General features: G+C 39.1%; 1 protein-coding gene across 2 annotated transcripts in view; it reads right to left on the minus strand.

Annotated features, from left to right (window-relative positions):
* rab6ba (RAB6B, member RAS oncogene family a) overlaps nucleotides 1-19,749 on the minus strand; it is a 75,559-nt gene that overhangs the window by 22,655 nt on the left and 33,155 nt on the right. The window contains exons 2-5 of one of the 2 annotated variants that reach the window (XM_026159780.2): nucleotides 15,790-15,848; nucleotides 5,051-5,104; nucleotides 4,638-4,773; nucleotides 1,245-1,356 (exon numbers count right to left, since the gene is read on the minus strand). In XM_026159780.2, coding sequence (XP_026015565.1) covers nucleotides 1,245-1,356; nucleotides 4,638-4,773; nucleotides 5,051-5,104; nucleotides 15,790-15,848 — 361 coding nt within the window. The remainder of the gene's footprint in view (nucleotides 1-1,244; nucleotides 1,357-4,637; nucleotides 4,774-5,050; nucleotides 5,105-15,789; nucleotides 15,849-19,749) is intronic. The other variant, XM_026159781.2, reaches the window with a different exon arrangement.

Consider the following 19,749-nt stretch of genomic DNA (forward strand, 5'->3'; position numbering starts at 1 on the left):
CATCACATAGTTTTTACCATCTGAAATTGATCTCCAGCCTGCATTTTATACACATCAACACATTTTTGCACCAGGACAAAAGTAATTTTATGGTTCAATTCTCTCTTTATTTTCTCCTGTCCACTAACGTATATTTCTGCTCCATGTCCTCTCACGTCTACCCTGTTTTTTTTTTTTTTTCAGCCGGCCCACTTGAAATCAATCTCAGGTTTATTAAACACTGCGTCTCATCAGCAGTTTCTCACCTACTCTTTCCTCCACAGACACAGTCGGCAGCTTCATATAGAATATGAATAAAAATGAATTCCCTCATGCACACAGCTCATGATGCTCAAGTGTCCCTACAGACGAAAACACTAAAGCAAGCAATAATTTTCCCTCTTTGAAGCAGGCTGTCTGACAGGAAGTCCTCCAAATACAGGAGCCCCCCCCCCCCATAATCACTATAATAATAATACTAATAATAATAGTAATAAGCATAGCCAGTTTATTTCTCATTGGGGTGGCGTAAATATTTATATAAGATTTTTCAGTCCAACATCTAACATCAGCTGGCTGCAACATACTGATGACCTCCTCAGGTATGCCCCGCCTTTCATCCTACAACAGCTGCAGTTACAAAGCCATGGCATGAAGGCGTCACAACCCGCATGGTTTATTGACTTTGAAACTGATGGAGCAGCAGCTGCAATGGGCCTATGCAGAGGAGCAGCCACACTCCTGTGTGGAAAGATCAACCCTGACTGTCATATTCACCGCATCAATCTCAGGTCAGAATCTGTGATCCGTGCTACTGTAGAACACATCGCAGACTGATTCATTTTCACATTTCTGACTCTTAAACTCCAAAAGACTGTGGCTGATCTCGGTAAACAAACAGGGTCACCTCCTCTCCTGTTGGAAGGTTTCCAGATGTGGGCGTTCCAGGAAACCCTCCACAGAAAAACAGAGCTAATCCATCATCAAAGCAGGCTGCTTTCTTGGGAATTTGCGGTAGCACATTATTTACTTTTTCTTTACAATGTTGTCGGTTCTAGCCAAATCTGGCCAAATGATGGTAAATCCTCTGATAAAAATGCTTATTCTCTTTTATCAGAGGATACACCGGATCATCCTTTATAATTCAACATTCATGAACACCAATGTAACTGACAAGATCTAAATTTTAACTTTTGCATCAAACTTGCTTGATTTCAGTTTTGTCTCTCCAACAAAGATCTGTTCATTAGATCAGAGCGACATACCTCTTGTCTGCCAAGTCTGTTTTATTGCCAACAAGCATGATTATGACATCACTGCCTCGCTCCGTTCTCACATCATCGATCCATTTTGATGTCTGCTGGAAAGAATTGACATCTGTTGAAAAAATTAAAATATAAAAAAAAAAACTGTTAAAAAACTAACATCAGACTCAAATGACTGACATTTGATTTGATTTTTAAACATGCGTGGTAGTGCCAACACAGGTGCCCCACAGGAAAATCTATTTGTATAATAAAAAGGATTGTAATAAATTATAAGGCTGTGTGTCCCATTTACGAAAATGTATGACATTTTATGATGTTGTTTATCATAAAATAATGCAAAAAATGTTCTAGGCAAAATTCGAGTCACTATCAGACTGTGTAAAGATTTTTCTTTTTAATCCACAAGACAAAATATGATATCAGATTATTTTCTAATTTTGCTGTAGACGATGTATTTCTATTGAATGGGTGACAAAAACACGAAAACGTAATTCACTTTTGGTTTTCAGGTTTGATAACGAAAACCTAATAAATGATGATTTTCGCACAAATTTTTCATGTTTTTCTTGGAAATTCACTGTTTTTTTCTAAAATATTTCTCATAGATTTGTTTTATTTTTTCTCCCAGTGTGACATTTTTTCAGCAAAGTTATACTAGTTTCTCCATGTAATTATTGATTACTTAATAATTATCATTAGTCAATCATTTCTATTAAATTTGCCACTGTTTTCATATAAATTTATCATTTCAGTCTTGAATTTATTTATTTTTCTCCTTTTTGGTTGGACTTTTGTAGTTTTTTTTCCCATCAGTGTTGGAAAATATGTAATTTTGTAATTTCACTGTGAAAAACAGTAGTAACAGTTAGAACCTCACTGATAATCTTGCATTAATAAAGAAGATTTACAGTTTTAAAAATGACTCCCGGTCAAAAAATATTAGCTGGTAGAGGGCGTATTGAAGTGCACATGAATATGGTTAGTACTGTATATGGAAATATACAATAAATCAACATACAACACAGCTACTTCTGGCTCTGGAACATGTTAAGGTTGCTAATAAATTCCTTTGACCTTGTCGGGTTGAATGAGTATGCATGCTGGCCTGCATGTAGATAAAGGGTCATGTTGTATTCTTGGACTGGGAATTTGATGAGACAAGACTCCATGTTTTTTTCAAGGTTAAAGAGAACATGGGTTAAGGAGGAGTGGATAGTGTTTTTTAATAAAGCGGGGTTAAAATTAATTTCCTACATGCTGAGTGTCTCAATTGTTTTCTCTTTTGGACAGAAAACATGATCCAGATAAAGCTACACAGTACAAGGAGAAGCAAAACCAGAAAGAAATATGTTGTGGAGAAGCAGAAAAATGGTTGTTGTTAAGGGTGGAAAGATAAATCGGAACGTGAAATGAAATCTAAGTGACAAAAATTTTGCTCCTATTTGTTTCAATCACTTTTGATGGGAAATATCGAGATGAAACGTGATATTTGTAGAATCTGATTGTGGAAATCCAACTGTTTTATAAAATAAGATACAAAATGTGAAGTAGGAATGACTTCAGCAGGTGTAGCTCAGGGTCCTCCAGCCAAAGCATCCGATGGCCTTTATGTAAGTTTAGAGCAGCTCATTCTTCTGTGAGCAGTACACAGAATAATTAAAATTGGACAACACAAACAATGAACTTTACTCTTCAATAAGATTTCACAGAGTCAGGTCTTAACCACCTGTTTTGCTTCTCGGGTCGATATGAGGTCACTTTTTAATGCTGCCGTTTTCAATTGAAGTTAAACATCTGGCTGGTTAGTGTTAATAAAGTGCAGCTTCAAATAAACTCTGCTTGGACTTACAAACAATTCCGTCTTCAGGAAAAACACCTGTTAGCCTTGAGTAACGTTATCTTTACCTCACCTGTTCCTTGTTGCAATCTCTAAACCAATCTCTAATATAATGGAGAACTTCCGTTGACTTCCTGTTTCAAAGGGAGTGCCGGCAAGCTACTCCAGAAGGGGCTTTCTGAAGCTTTTTGATCAAAGTAGTTAAGACACTAGATACGGTTCACTTTTATTTCTTTTAATTGGAGTAAAATACCTTAATGACATCACAGCCTCATGAGCCACTTTAGAAAGTGAGAAGCAGCAGAGATTTTATAGTATCAGCCTCTAGATAGCATCAACCACCACAAAGAGCTTCTTCTTCTACACACCTGGACATTTCTGATGGACTTTGACTACGCTCCTAACGTCTGTTGGAGTTATCGTTTGGAAACAGGAACTATTAAGGGAGCCTACCCTGTCATAAATCCTTAAAGGCCCAATCAGCATGCATTAGTTCTAAGTTTTATGAGCACTTTATGAGCAAATTTAAGCTCCCTGTAAGAACAATTAAAGGACATAAGCCTCAACATATTATCTGCCCACTAACCATTACCCAGCATGCCTTTTAGCAGAGTAACTGCGGCATTATTAGTGTTAATAATTAATAAACATAGACAGGCTATTGTGTGCCATGTTGTGAAAAGAGCTACCTGTACAGAATTAATGCATCATATGATTAGAGCTGTGAGTATGAAGGGTGCACAGTTAGTATAGGGCCCCTCTCAATACTCTGCAGCTCTTCTGCCTGCAGATAATAAAACACATTTAACCCTCTGAAAAGCCACAGTGGGTGTTTTGTCTGACTCTGCTGTCAGTAAAGGGAAAAAAGCAAATATTGGAACAGTTTATCAAGAGTTCACCATCTCAAATTTTAATAACTAATATATCTTTGTTGCTCTATGCACCTGTTTTCCTTTCTCACTGTGTTTTTTCCAGTTTGCCAAAAGACAGCTACATGGGAATAAATGATGCCGCCGAGTACACCAGCGACGCTAAACGGAACAAGACCTGTTGACCTGGAGGAGACACTAAGGAGATGACGGGGCTGCAGAGCTGGAGCTAAGAAGAGGAAACATAAACGGTTCCAGCGTCATATGGGGAAGGAGAGATCCTCAGGCAACAAGACTGATGAGCTCAGAGTGCTGATTAAGACACATGGGTGCAGTGTGATGCGCTTCATGGAAACATGGCTCACACACACACTTCCTGGACCACAATGCAGCAGTACTGGGCTTCAGAACGGTTACTGTTGGTGCTGTTTACATTCAATCAGCTGAAGCAGAGGTAGCATGTGACCTATCGAGGGATTACGTTTGTAAATGTGCAGTTTGACTAAGATCACGCCTGTCTGTTTACATCTTCGAGGTTTACACTTATCTCCATCACTCTCTTTACCATCCCTTTTAATAAATACATTCAAAATACAGTATCCCGGTACCCTTTGCACAGCCTTTTGCATGCTTAACATTAAAACTGTGACATATCAATAAAAAAGAAGCAGCAATTGCACTGACTTGTGATGTCGTAGACCACCACGGCCACGGTGGAGTCCCGTATATAGCTGGGGATGAGGCTCCTGAAGCGCTCTTGTCCTGCTGTGTCCCAGAGTTGCAACCTCACCTGGGGTTCAGAGAGTGAAAGCTGAGGAGGCTGAGATCATTCAGATAGTCAGAGAGCCTGAAAACAGTAAGCTCCCCCCACACACGCAAACATTCATTATTTATACAAGCAGACCTTTCATTTCCAAGATCGTACAGCTGTATGATAGATTCTCTGAGATCAGCAGACACATTTAAACTAGCAGGACTACATGCAGTCAGACAGGTCGTTGTTCCACAGCTGAACACAATCACAGTTCACACAGTTTCTGTCTGAGGGAGACTAACATTTAACATCTCTCTCGTGACATGATACAGCTGTAACTTACCGTTCGATCTTCCAAGTACATGGTTTTCGACAGGAAGTCGATTCCAATTGTGGCCTGGTTTAGGGAAAGAAGATAGCCACGAATCAACATCACTCCAAATATTCAGAAAAGCAAACAGCGAGGAAGTGAATCAGCCACATTAAAGATGCAAAAGGTGAAGAAGGGGACAGACTCTTCATGCAGGCATGATCACATCACCCTCATGTAGGGGATGATCAATATCCACACAACATGGTGAATGTTCAGTTTTATCGCACTGCTGATTCAATTCTAACTACTTACAAGTTTCTAATGTCTAGTGATTCATCATCAAATACAGACACTTGCAGAAGGTCACGGTGTGTCAGCATCACCCTGCAAATGTTCACTTAAATAATAAGAACAGCTGCATTATTTTACTCTCTGGTCGGTTGTTTTAATCACAGCTCTCATCGTACATTTACACAGTAACAGCAATCTAATCATTTCCTTATTGTGTCATAAGGCAGATGGCAGTGTGTTCCCTCTTCAAAGGATGTTTACTCTCCGCAGCCAAGCCCACAGCTTTCTGCTTTGCTGCCTGCCATGATATCATCAGGTGCTTTGGCTCAGACAAACTGCATCCAAGAAGTCAATATTAAACTGCAGACCTGAGGTTGGTTCTTTTAGTGGATTCAATGGGCTGAAAAATGTACTTTCACATTGAAAATTATGAGCAGGGCTTCGTTTAAAGATATGCAATTACATTTGTGAAAAACATTAATTTTAGTAAGGCATTCATCTGGGAAAAACTATCTAACTGACGCCATCAAATCTGCTAATTTTTATGTAGAATAACTTTAGGATATTTATTGAAGTCAGGCAGAATTTTATCTTTCTATCTGTCAGAAGTTACAGATCCTGAAAGGGCAGAAGCTTGGTCGTGCTTTTTAACACACAGCATTTTTTCCATTATTTTTGAGCGCTCATAGCTTCATAAGTATAGCAGACATCTACATGAAATGTTCAGGGCTGAAAAACGGACTTGATCTCTTTTGGAAACTGCAACCAAATGAATTTTAAATCTCACCCCAATTGTCAAAATGTCTTTTTTCCTTCAGAAAGATTTGAGCATCAGTAGGATATCTCATAGTTTGATTAAGTCTGTGCTCTATGTAGAAGTAAATCATAGTAGCAGGACAATCTATGGATTGGATCTATAGCTTTCCAGTGCTGTGATAAGTTAGCAGTTTCTGCTCTCGTCTAAATATGATTTAACCTCATATTTAATACATGTTTGTCTTCTGCTCACACTGTGTTTTACAATTTTCTAATAGTTTTTACGAGACGCTTTTACATGCCCACACTTCATTTTTACCACAAAACTGAAGCTGCTCTCACTGAAGAATAAACTGTGACTTCTGTAGTGAATCATGGCTTGCTGAAAAGCACAGCTTGCCTTCTTTCAGGAGCAGTTTTTATTCTTTTGATATCACAAAGGTAACAGTAACAAAACGATAGCTTGGTTGCTTGAACGTCCAACAATACGTCAGGTCTCAAAAGCTTAATGATTTGCAGTCAAGTTGGAGAACTCAACCCAATTCTGTTGGGCACCATGTATCTTTAATATTAAGAATAAATTGTTGATGGATATGGATGAGCTTAAAAAAGCATTCAATTACAGTGGATTTAAAAAAAAAAAGATGTACATCCCTTGTCATGCAGCACATCCAGATGTTTAGTTTCTTGATTTATACGTGGAGGGAAGAGGGTGTAAAAGGTTCAGTAGTAGCTGGCACAACCAGCTACTACTAAGTCTGCAGCTGCAGCTTTGAGGTGTCTGACCTCGGCCTGCAAACAGGAGTGGCCAGTTGGAGCCGATACTGTGGACGGGTGACAGGTCTGGATCAGAGGATGAGGATGCACACAACAATAATTGTGCTGATCTCTAAATAAGGAGCCGGATGTATATATTGTGTTTTTTTCTGTGCTGAGCAGCTCTGCGGGGTGCCCACTGCCCACTTTGACAGAACTGGGCATCAGCAGCTTGCTCACGCACTCGTTTCCTTGGTAATGCCAGCTACCACAGTGGACTAACTCAGAGAATCTGGCACAAAGGACAGGATGTCATTTATACTGCTGCTTTAGACCCACTCACATCAAGCACTGCCAGGATTAAACTCACCAGCCTCAACAAATTCAAATTATAAACATTAAACATGATTAGAAGTGAAATCTAAAATACCCCGCCCATTTTCTTTCTGGAAGAATATCTTTTATATGCACCAGCATACCGAGGACGACACCAGATTCAGTTTGTGGAAGCTAGGTGAGGAGCAAAACAGCAAAAATTTCCTTTTTTAGAGACGACTCCCTTAAAGAGATAAATAGCCTCCATGTGAGAACAGAAGGACGTCCTGAAGAGCTGATATAAGAAGACCGGTCGAATCCAAGACTAAAAATACCAAGCTAAAGATGAATGTGGTATACTAGGGGGTTAAAAGTGTCATTTTTTAAAACTATCAACACAGACTCGCTTTTAAATTTTATTTTTTTTTATATGAGAAAACAAATGCTATTATATATTCTTGAATTAACTTGAAATTGAATTAAATTAAATTGCATTAAAAGAATAAAGATGTTTTTCTGGGGAAGTGGCAGAGGTGCTGTAGACTCTTCTTGGCCCTAGTTTTAAATATAGAATCCCACATGGACAACTATACATGAGAAGGATTAGATCACGAGAAATTATTAATATCCCTTTTAAATCTTTAACCAGCGCGTGTCGTTGGAAGACAGACGAAGCCTTTACAGCCCATCCTGCTGGCATCTAGGGATGAAAATGAATTTAACGGATCGGAGAGAGTTTGGTGACATTATATTTTTAAGTAGTTTGTGTGCTAGTGAATTACAAAGAAATAAACACTGAACAGAAGAGACAGAAAATTACTGGTTGCTGCCTTTATGTTTGTAGAGAATCTGAACATTTCTACTTTCAAGGTCCTCTGTCTGGCAGGGACGCAGCTAAAACCCGCAGACCTCGAATCACAGCGAGCAATCACAGCGCTGCAGTCACAGACATTTAAGAACACAAAAAATCCAACTGCTCTTAAGTTTCTAATAGGATGACAGAGTGCATCTATGATGAAGTCTTCATTCTCACTCAGCAGGCTGCAATAAATAGAAATTAGAGCTTCCTGAATTTTATTAATAATATTAGAATCAGTGCACTCATAATTTTTAGTCATTAACATTAAATTTAAGATTTAACCCATGTTTCAGTCCTGGAGCAGGGAAGAGGAAGACGTTGAATTTGAAGTGCTAAATAAGAGAAGACACGGGAGTAGTTTATTGTTTTGCTGTAAGAATGAAAAATAAAACCAAGCGGTGACATCTTCAGCTTGTTTGTTCTATCAAACCCTGAGTTTTATGTGTCGGCAATTCAACTATTAGCCAGTTTAAAACCAGTGCTCTGCTGACTCTGTAACTGCACAGCTCCAAACCTCCTCTGCACTGCAAAAACTCAAAATCTTACCAAGTATATTTGTCTTATTTCTAGTCAAAATTATCTCATTACACTTAAAATAAGACACAATCAGCTACAGGGCAACATTTCAGTAAGCTAAAGGAACTTGTTTCAAGACAGTGAATCTTGAAACTAGAGAAAAACTAGAGATTTTTCACTTGTTCCATTGGCAGATTTTTTCACTTAATACAAGATATTTTAGCTTAAAATAAGTGAAAAAATCTGCCAATGGAACAAGTGAAAAATCTCTAGTTTTTCTCTAGTTTCAAGATTCACTGTCTTGAAACAAGTTCCTTTAGCTTACTGAAATGTTGCCCTGTAGCTGATTGTGTCTTATTTTAAGTGTAATGAGATAATTTTGACTAGAAATAAGACAAATATACTTGGTAAGATTTTGAGTTTTTGCAGTGTGGCATGAACATCAGCATTGAAACTGTGTGCCAGGAGCTTCATGGCACGGGTTTCACTGGCCGAGCAGCTCCTGAAGGTGTGATGCGACAATTATTCATACAGTTTAGAATAATAACTTTATGAAAAAACAAAAAAACAAAACACTGAATATTTTTAAGATATATCAAAGTGTCAAAAAAGGTCACTTTGTCACAACCTATGTACAAAATCTATATTTACGGTTCGGTTTGACAAAGGTGGTTTGGATTAAAACACAACAGTTGCCACTTTTTTTATAGCCCTGTTTGCTTGGTCACGTGGCTGACGAGGCTGTTCCAAAATTTAGGTTCTGCAGCCTCAAAGCGTAGATGCCTCTGGATTTAAAATTAGAGCCTGTATCAGTCAAAAGGCCCTGATAACACGATTCAAGAGACCGACTGCTGGAAGGTGGTCTCAGCAGATTTGTTATATAAGCAGGAGCCTGGCCATGAAAGGTTTTAAAAGCAATTCTGAATTTCACTTTAATTGTTAGCGCTTTGACAGACTGGCGACCTGTCTGTGGTGTACCCTTTCTCTTGCTCTGTGACTGGAGGGACAGGCTCCAGCCCCCAGAGACCCTGAATTAGATATGTGGAAGAAAATGGATGGATGGATGAACAAATTTGGAATACTGATGCCAAAGAAGCACCAAAAAAGTAATATGTCAGCTTCTATCCATCTGTGATTAGACCCTCCCCACGACACCAAATATGAATTGTCCAATAAATCAGATTCACCCCTTGCAACACTAAGCAGCTGCATATTTGGGCACAGCAGACAGATGCAATCACAGCCTGGCAGTCGGGGCTGAGTGACAGCTCCACCACAGCCGACAGGAGCGCTCTGCTCCCAGAGGCCTCTGAGCCCTTTAGCATGTGCTACCAGGCGGTGCGGACGCCTGCTTCTGTCTCTCTCGCGGCTGGATGGCTGCTTGATGGGAGGCTGCTGCTTTAGAGGCAGCAAATGTAGCTCACCTCGCTCACGTCCTCCTGCTGACTAAAGCCACCGCCACGCTCGGTTTCATCTTCCTGATGGCCCTCTGTCTCTGACTTTACTTAAGCTCTTACTTCAAAAGACTCAACTGGATCTGCTCAAATCTAACGCGTGAAAATAAAAGCAAGTGAAACCACGACTTCTTAAATCTGCTCATCGGGACAGATGTCTCCTACGGGCTGTATTCTTATCGTTTTTCCACCCTCACCAGGCAAATCTAGCTTCCCTGCTGAGCAGCCGCATAAACACTCACACTCAACTAATGTGCGCTGAATTTTAATTAATACTCCGTTGTCTCTGGAGTTGAGTCTGCAAAATCATTTACAGCCCTACCTGTCACCGAGCCAGGCGGGAAACAAGAGGCATTAAGACACGGGCAGAGGAGGGCAGCAACCACACACACACACACACACACACACACACACACACACACACACACACACACACACACACACATCTGGGGAAGACTTTTTAGCTTTGGCTTTGATCTGTGGCTACATAGTTGAGGTTGTGGCATCTGAAACAAAATGGTTAATACACTAGCTTTAAAAAAGAAAAAAAAAAACAAAGGAAAAAACGCACCATCAACAAGGACTTTCAAATGATTTTAGCTTGTGCACAAATTTGATAACCTGATTTTTTTTTATATTTCTCTCTGCCTGCTGCCATTACAGCAGAGAGGGGCAGAGACTGACATTAAACAGCATATGGGGAGCTTATTAAATAAGCAGATTCTATCAGCCCAGCATCTGTTTGCCTACCATGTCTGAAGAAGCATGGGGGAAGGAACGGTGTCTGTCCATTCAGGCACCATAAAGATGGTACAGTTATTTTTCGTCAGAAGCATGTCCACCCCACACACACACACACACACACACGTTTCTCAGAATTACTGCACTTAGCACCGACTGTGACGGCTGTTAGATTTCAAATTCATAATTTCTCCTGCTGCATTCAGAACTCAAATCTTCTGCAGTGGCCTTGATGCAAGGCAGCCTTTTTCCAGAGGGCCCTGGACTGTGCCAAAGCTGCCTGTTGTCTCAGATTCATAGTGTTTATGGAGCCATGAACAAGAGACCCCCCAGGGGGTGGAGGGTTTCCAGCTCTGTGATCTGCTTTTAGTGTGGATCATGTGGTCCTTCTGGCTTCACCGAGTGACGACCTGTACTCCCGCTGGGGCGCTTTGCAGCCAGGATGAGAATCAGCACCTCGCAGTCTGAAGCCATTGTTCTCAGTCGGGTGAAGTGCCCACTCTGGTTTGGGGATGATGTGCCTTCTAGTATCTCTAGGTCTTGTTTATGTGTGGGGTGAAGAGCGTAGATGGAGATCTGCAGAGGTTGCACTGGTCTGTTACGGTGAAAAGAGCAACGCTGTTGATTTACTGGTTGAACTACATTCCTACCAATTACCTATGGCTGTGAGTAGTGACTGAAATAAGAATGTGTCAGATGGCTGAGAGCCGCTACACCTCCACACTGGAACAAGCAGTGGAGTGGTTCAGCTTCTAAATAGGATACTTCTTAGACGCCTCCCACCTGAGGTGTTTTTGGAACCCAGGGAGGAGACTCAGGGGAGTCTCAGCTGGCTTAAGAATGCCTTTGTCCCCTCCCAGCAGGGCCGCAGAAGGAGGCCAGTCAAGTTTCTCTCTTCCCACAGGAGGAAATGGAAAATGTTGCAGGAGGAAAAGGCTTTCCTGCTTAGCCTGCTGATTAGCGACAAAAAAACGACCTCTTATAGCTGTAGACAAAAAAACAAAACAAAACAAAGACAGTTGTCATCTGTGTCACTGACATCTTTGTTCCCTTTGCAGAATTGCAAAGGACTTTCCGAATTTTGTTCTTGAAAAGCACCATGTAAATAAATAAAAACCTTATCCCCCCATTTAGGATTGTCAGTGGTGGATGGACCATAATTTCTGTGCTGAAAATTAAATGTTTTCTTTTCACACAAGCAGTCCTATGCAGACCTTTCTCAGAGCAGGCAGCCCACTATTTTCTGGCAGAGAACTACAACCTCGGAGATCCTCATCCCAGGTGATTCACACTCCTCGGATCACCCACTCTTAATTAAAAGTAAGTACTACAAAAACTAGCTTAAAAGCTATGGAGTGGCATTTGGATGAAGGTAATTATCCAGAGGATTTGGCATGTTATTAGCATGAATGAACAAACAAATGAATCCCCTTTTCCCAGGACACACTAAGACGTCATAAAAAAAAACTCCACAGCCAACCTTAGCCAAATATGAGCTTCTTCCACTGCAATTTGTGAGAATGAAACTAAAGAAATGACTGTGCACCACGGAGACTCAGTAGCTTAAAGACCGAAAAAGACATGAGCCCCAGCAATCAGTGTGAAATGTCTGGCTCTGTAGACTTTCATGACTTATGAGTTTAAAAATATAAAAGGATACAGAAGCAGCTGTGAAGACGCAGCATCACAGAGCTAACACAGACAGTTTAATCCACACTCAATGAGCCACCCAAATCTCATTACAGCACAGCACAGAACTAATGCGAACACTGAAGAATAGAGACTTGTCGTTCTCCCTTTTGGAGGGTTAGCATAATGAAGAAAGGGCAAAGAAAACCCACCAACATGGATAATATAATAAAATGGATAATGTCAAACAGCAACATCATCTCCCATCAATATCTGTCTTTAATACCTTATGTGGTGTTTATTCAATTCATATAAAAATTACATGGAAAACATGGTGGACCAGACTGTTACTATGATGAACTACTGGAGAGTTCTTAGTAAATTATTTAATTAGTAGTAGAAATATATGTATATATGTATGGGAGGGGTTGTACTATCATGGGTGAAAAGTAATCTTGGAAATCAGAACCAAATTGATAACATTAAAACTGTGACATGTGGGGTTCCTCAGGGCTCTTTTTTAAGACCACTGCTGTTTATTTTGAACATTAATGACATCTGTGTAATTTCTATAACACTGCAAACTATCAGATGACACCAGCGTAATTTACTAATTTAAGGACTTAAATTAATGAATTAAGTAAATTAAAGACCTGGTTTAAATATATGCTATTCTGTTAAAATAGCATATAAAAGAAAAATAATCTTAAGTTAAACTATATACATGATATTTGGAAATCGTTCAGCGCACAGCAATAGGAAAATTATGATAAATTACACTGAATTAGAAAAAGTAAATGAAATTAAATTTCAACAATAAACTATGCTGGGAACAATACATCAACAAAATTAGAAATAACATATCTAAATCAGTCACAATACTATATAAGTAAAAGTTTACATAAACCAAGAATCACTATGCAGCCTGTTCCTTCATGCTTCCATATATATGGCATATTGTGTGAAAGTATGGGAAAACATCTACAAGACAAATATTCAGCTAACATACATATATACATGCATACATAATCAACATACATATTACAAAAAGAGCCGTAAGAATCATTAACACCCTCTAACTCACCATTTATGAAATTTAAAACACGTCAATTTAATGACTTATTTGAGCCTAAAACAGTTCAAACTATGTACAGAGCAAGGCAACATGCATTAACCGCAAATATTCAGAAGTAGTTTGCAGTCAGACAAAAACACCATGCATTCAGGATGTTTCATAATCTAGCTGTTAGAACCAAGTGTAAAAATTACAGCATTACAGTCAAGAGACTAACCACTGTGAAATAACTGCACAGAGGAAATCAAAATCTGTTTGTCATTGTACACGCAAAAAACAATAAACAGAAAACAAAAGGGAAAAAACTATGTGAATATGGGGATGATTTTACTGGGTAAATAAGCTGTTTGGCTTTTCCGTTCTGTTGAGTTCTCATTCTGCTCATCTGGATGTTGCTTTGTAAATTATTAGATATTTCCTTATATCTATTCATTGATCTATTTAGCATCCAATCCAAGACGCTGACTTTTCTGAGCATATGGCCTCACTTACTAGTTTCCAGACTTACCTAACAGAGAATGTTAATTATTCTGTAATTTTCTTTGGCCTGCTTAGAGTCAAATACATTTCCTTTTTTTCATATGTTGCAAAGCTGATTTCTTTTTAATACTGTAGAGTTTAACATTACAATATAAAGTACCTTGAGGTGGCTGTTGTGAATTAGTGCTATATGAAAAAAATTAAGTTGAACTGAACTGATATTCCAAAGTACATCCCAGTGAATAATGGATGTACCTTTCGTACCACTGGCTGATCAGGTCCAAGAGTGTACTTCAGAAGTTGAAGTGACTGCATGTTGTTTCATGGTGATAGTTTATTATGCTTGAGTTTACCTTACTGATTGCTTTTATAGTTTATTGCCTCAATTTCCAAAAATAAAGCAGGAAGACAAACTCTTTTTTTTTGTAACTATCTGTATCTTCTGGCCTTTGTAATCATCTTAACTGTCTCCACTGATACCTTATTGGGTAATCAGTCCTGTGAGTGTATATATATTAGTTTGTCCTTTCCTTTGTCAATTTATTTTGCCCCTCTAATTTATTTCCTCATGTTCAGTTGTCTGGATTTCCCGTTAAATTGTACTTCTCTGGGATTTGTGTTTCCTGTTTTTGCTTTTAGTCAAGAAAATTTTTATTGAATTGAATTCAATTTTATTTATATTGTCTTAAATCACAGCAAACGCTGCCTCTAGGTGCTTTACATTGCAAGGTAAAGACCCTACAATAATGGAGAGAAAACCTTATCAGGCTGGAGGATTTGAAATGGTGACTGCCTTTGAGATCCATGTTTGGCATTTTTGGTCCTTTGTTTTTGTAACATTTAAGCAACAACATCATTCTTCTGTGTGTCAAATTATTTGAATTTGTAGGACAAAAAAGTAAAGGTAGATGGAAGTAGTGTGGAAGAAGGTTAGATCAGGTACTGAGGAATTCTTTAGAGGCTGCTGTAGATAATTTAAAGGCAGTAGCAGATTAACACATGCCTGTGGGATCAAAGCCGCAGGTCTCCAGTTTTAGAGGCAGAACATTATTAACTTTGCTGGAGCTCTGCAGAGTCTGCAGGCTAATTTTATACCTGATGGAAACGGTTTGTCTTAGAAAATGACCTGAAGTTCACATGAAATGCAAAGCTTTGTTTTCTACATATATGCAAAGTCATGCTTCAAAACAATAATGCTAATAATGTATATGATCAACACTATTCAGCAACAAAAAAGTCTTCCTCTTCGTCTGTCTTGTCGTGACGTAGTCAGGTTTTCTTCAGATAATCAGATTTAGTTTTTCCATATATTACTCAGGCTCATAATACTGTAAACTCCCCCATAAAAGAGCCTTAGCGAGCAGCAAGACTCCCTCTTAAACTATCAGAGAGGGCGGACAGAATAGTTTTGCAAGATTTATTTTTAATTCTGTTTTTATTACTATGTAAGTAGATACTTTTTGTTTATAAAGCAATAAAGCTGCAGGTTTTATTTAAGGGTGCTTTGCAGATGCTCACAAAGAGCTCTGGAAGTGCTGTAGCTACAAAAGTACTATTTTGCTTTTAGGATGTCGAGTGAGATTAGGCTGCTTACAGGGATTCAAAGAGCTCTTGATCTTCAGTTCAAAGGTGTCTTTTTTAAAATCACTGATGGCCATAATTTCCTTATTTTACACAAAGAGAAGAATTTGTATTTGCTGTGTATTAATTTCCTTCATTATTATCGCAGTATCTAATTTACTTAGGCCTTATTTGTTCTAAGTTTCTGTCTTCAACTTATCGATTTACGCCCAGCTTTATGTTTCACTATCAAAGGAAATGCCTGCAGCCCAGTGTCACTGATCCATCAGGATAATTATTAGAGCCAAACCATTCAGCCTGTGCTTGCAGCACCTACCTGATATGTGTTGTCAAAGCTGTCATACATGAACCGTGTGATCAAAGACGTCTTTCCAACTGCAAGACAAGAAAAAGACAGAATGCATTCAATGACAGATGAGGGGCTTTGTGTTCCAGCATTCAGGCTCTCAGCGAGTGTAACAGCAGTATTAGTAGTTGTGGTTTCTACCATGGCTGTCACGACTGCCCAGGGAGCTCATTAGTGTGTGTTTGGGGTGACCAGGAGGTCAGCAGGGGCATCGGGTGTGAATATAATTACAGTGCTGCTGCTACTAGAATTTAGGTGTTCCCCAACACATATACCTCCCATCTGATGTACGAAGTCAGGGGAACAGGAAGATGAGATGCAAGGAAATTGCTATAAAATGATAGGAAACCTGGACGAAAAGTCATCCACAGTGCCATTATCTGAGGCTTCAATGAGTTTTACTGACATTTAAAAACATCTGCCATCGGCACGGCCAGCAAGCAGATTCATAAACTTTCCTGCTTTATAAAGTGCAGAAAAACCTGTTTCTCAACATGGGATTAGAGGAGACTGGTTTGTTATGTGTTGATGCTTTTCGATCTCTGATTTCATGCATTTTTGTGCACCAATCAAAAAGTGATAATAACCGTAAAGCTGCTTGATTATGTTTCCTAGCTACAGTCAATCAAAGTGAATGTTAAATGATCAATATCCAATTTTCTGGATTTTTGCAAGAGAATAAATATTAGCTGTTAATAAAATCGCTTTAGTTCTTTTAATATCAAATACCTTATACAGTTTAAAACATAGTGTGCTTTGTAATGTAATCTAATGAGAATGCAATTATCATTTCATCAGCTATGACACTTTACATAATATAATATCGAGTCTCAACCTTCTTACAGTGAAGGTTTAAGGACCGGCTCCTCAAAGGGTCCAATCTGTTCCACTTTGCAAAGCTTGAAAATTGCAGTGAAATCATTAATATGTTCAGTTTTTCAATAAAAATGAGAATCTAAAAATGTAGGCTGGAGTCTATCCCAGCTGTCATATGGTGAAGGGTGGGGTCCACCTGGGACAGGCTGGCACTGCACTCCAATTGTTCATAATCCGTTTTTCAAACAGATGATTCAATAAAGCTGTACTTGCATTTCTTTGGTTTTAAAGAATGATTTTTAGGGTATAATTTTACTGATCTGGTCCACCTGAGATAAAAATGGGCTTTGGATGCAAAATAAAACAAGTCTAAGTTCCCCTGGTAGTCAAATACGCCTGCCATCACAACGTGTCCTGTAGCTGTGTTGTGATATCCATATTAACACTGGTCTCACTCCTAACTGGCTATTTGTTAAGCATAAAAGCAAAATCTAACAGAATAGTTTCAGTGCCTAACTTACAGTTAAAGAAAGCGAGAGTAAACAAAACACAAAACAAACCATGTACTGCAGGTTCACAGTGTTGTGATCCACCTGCCTACCTCTGTCAGTAGTATGAGCATCAGTTATAACTTAATAATCTATTTCAAAGGAACTGAACTCAATAAAGGCTTCCATTATCAGCGATTGTTATAACAAAGACCTATGTCTCTTTTACACCAAAGTATCCCTAAACATCTTCATCACATGTTTAAAATAATGTACAATAACAGTGTTTACTAAAAATGCCTGCCCTACATTTCTTTTGTAGCATGAATGACTTCATGAATTGCATTAAAGATGTTCTACATGTCCCCGAATGTGTCTGACAGGTCTGATGTTTGTTTCATGTTATGTGCTGATAAATGGATGAAAAACTCATTTCAAATCTCTTCAATGATTCATTCATCATTTTAGGATCATAAGTCATATTTTGAGGTCCAGAAAAGAAGGCTGGTTAGAAATTACTGACTTATTGATAAATAGCACAAATGGTTTTCAAATTTTGTTTTCCCTCAATGGGTTTATTAATGATGGAGAATGGGGAAAAGCAAAAGCCGACAGGAATCAATCACGCCCCCCTTCTTGTATGCATTTAGCAGCAGTGCAGATGGTAAAGAGCCAGCTCATACCATCTCACTCATACAGTGATATGCACTACGGTTCAGTCTGAAAAGCCACTGGTCAGCAAGTGTGTTGCAGACTGTGGATGGCGCAATATCAAAGAGTATAAAATATAACTGTATAAATAAACCTGACATTTAACAAAGTGTGCGGGGGCAAATGGCTATTAGAGTGGCCTCACAACACTCAGATCCACAGGTTATGAATAAAGACAGATAGTAACCAGAGATAAACAAGCAGATGAATCCGTCAAAGTAAGAAAAACTGCAGTCCCACTAATGTCCACTGGAGGCTCTAACACTGAGTCAGTATCCACACACTCCCGGATTAAAATGTCTACCAGCACTGCAGAATTAAACTTGTTTATTGGCTGCTACAAAAAACAGTTTGTATGGATAGTTTCCTCTTTCAGAACAACTGCATGGCTTGGCTAAATTTTTGAGGTCCACTACTTAATCTTATTAAACTGCTCATCTGTAACCTCATAGCTGCTCATCTATATGCTGTATACCCTCAGTGAAGCTATGCAACAAGATTTTTTGCTGCTGCCCTGCCAGGTTCATGAGAAATAAATGCACCAGCTCGCTCAGTAAACATAATCTGTCTTATATTCACAGTTCATCAAATGGGCACCCAGTTGCAATTGTTTGCAGAGAGAGTTTTAATTAGGCAGACTAATTGCATGTGTCTGTGCCCTCACTTGGTCTCCTTATCTGCAAGGCAGGATCTACAGCGTAGCTACTGATTATGCTAATGATCTCATGCTAATTTATCAATATATCATCTAACTTACTTAAGATGCCATCTAATTTAACAAGCTCTGCTAATTCAGTCATGCTTTATTGGTAATTAAAACTCCATCATGACTCATCTAGTCCACTGTACAATATGAAGTCAAAGACTATGAAGGCTGATGGCAGGGCAAATAATAGGAAACCAAGATAATAAACATAAAAACATTTCCACATATCAAATACTCATCGTCTTTCAACAAAAGAGTGTCAAGGCAAGACGCTACCATTGTGTTTATGTTTGTTTGGTGGCCAAGACCTTGGAATAACCAGCAAAGCCCCTTCACCAATCCCACACCCAGACACACTGGCATGGTACTGAGCAGGGTCATTTAATGCTTTACAAGTAAAATTTTAAAATCTTGGAATGTTAGTCAGTAATAATGCTAGTTTGTAAGTATTATAATTAGGAATCAACCAGCTCTGTGGAGAAGCAGTTAGCACTGTTGCCTCACAGCAAGAAGGTCCTACTTTGAAATCCACCATGGTTGTCTGTCTCTCTGTGTTAGCCCTGCGACAGACTGGTGATCTGGCCAGGGTGTACCCTACCTCTTGCCGTATGATAGCTGGGATAGGCTCCAGCTCCCCTGCGACCATAATAAGGATTAGTGGAAGAGATATTCCTGATGAATATTAGGAATCGAGACATCCTTCAACATGGCTCATTGTGATTGATTTCCGGATTATAGGCAAGAGGAAGGAGAACAGAGGTGAAAAAGAGACAAAAATAAGAATAATGACAAAACCGAAAAGAAAGTAATTAACAAAGTGAGAACTGGGAGGGCACCTGGGGGTAGACTCAAAACTACTGGACAGATTTTTTATATTTGGAGAAGATGACACCACCGTGTCTAGACTTCTGAAAGATGAAGATGACGAATGGATGAAATCCGCTGAAGCAAAGAAAACTGACACACAGACCAGAAAAAGGGAAACAACAGATTTTTCTCATTTCTCTCAGTCCTCTTTCCTGCCCGTGACCTGGAAAGCCACGTCTCTGTGCCACACTAAAGGATGTTTCGGTCCTAAAATGCATTTGGAGGATGGAGGAGGTTGTCAGAGGAGTTATAATCCAGGATCAACAGGTAGATCATTTACAGTCATTTACTGTTCCTTCGGGTATAACAGAGGCGTGGCACACAGCTGGAACATACCAAGCA

The sequence above is a fragment of the Astatotilapia calliptera genome, chromosome 23 (genome assembly GCF_964374335.1).
Source record: "Astatotilapia calliptera chromosome 23, fAstCal68.1, whole genome shotgun sequence".
NCBI lineage: Eukaryota > Metazoa > Chordata > Actinopteri > Cichliformes > Cichlidae > Astatotilapia > Astatotilapia calliptera.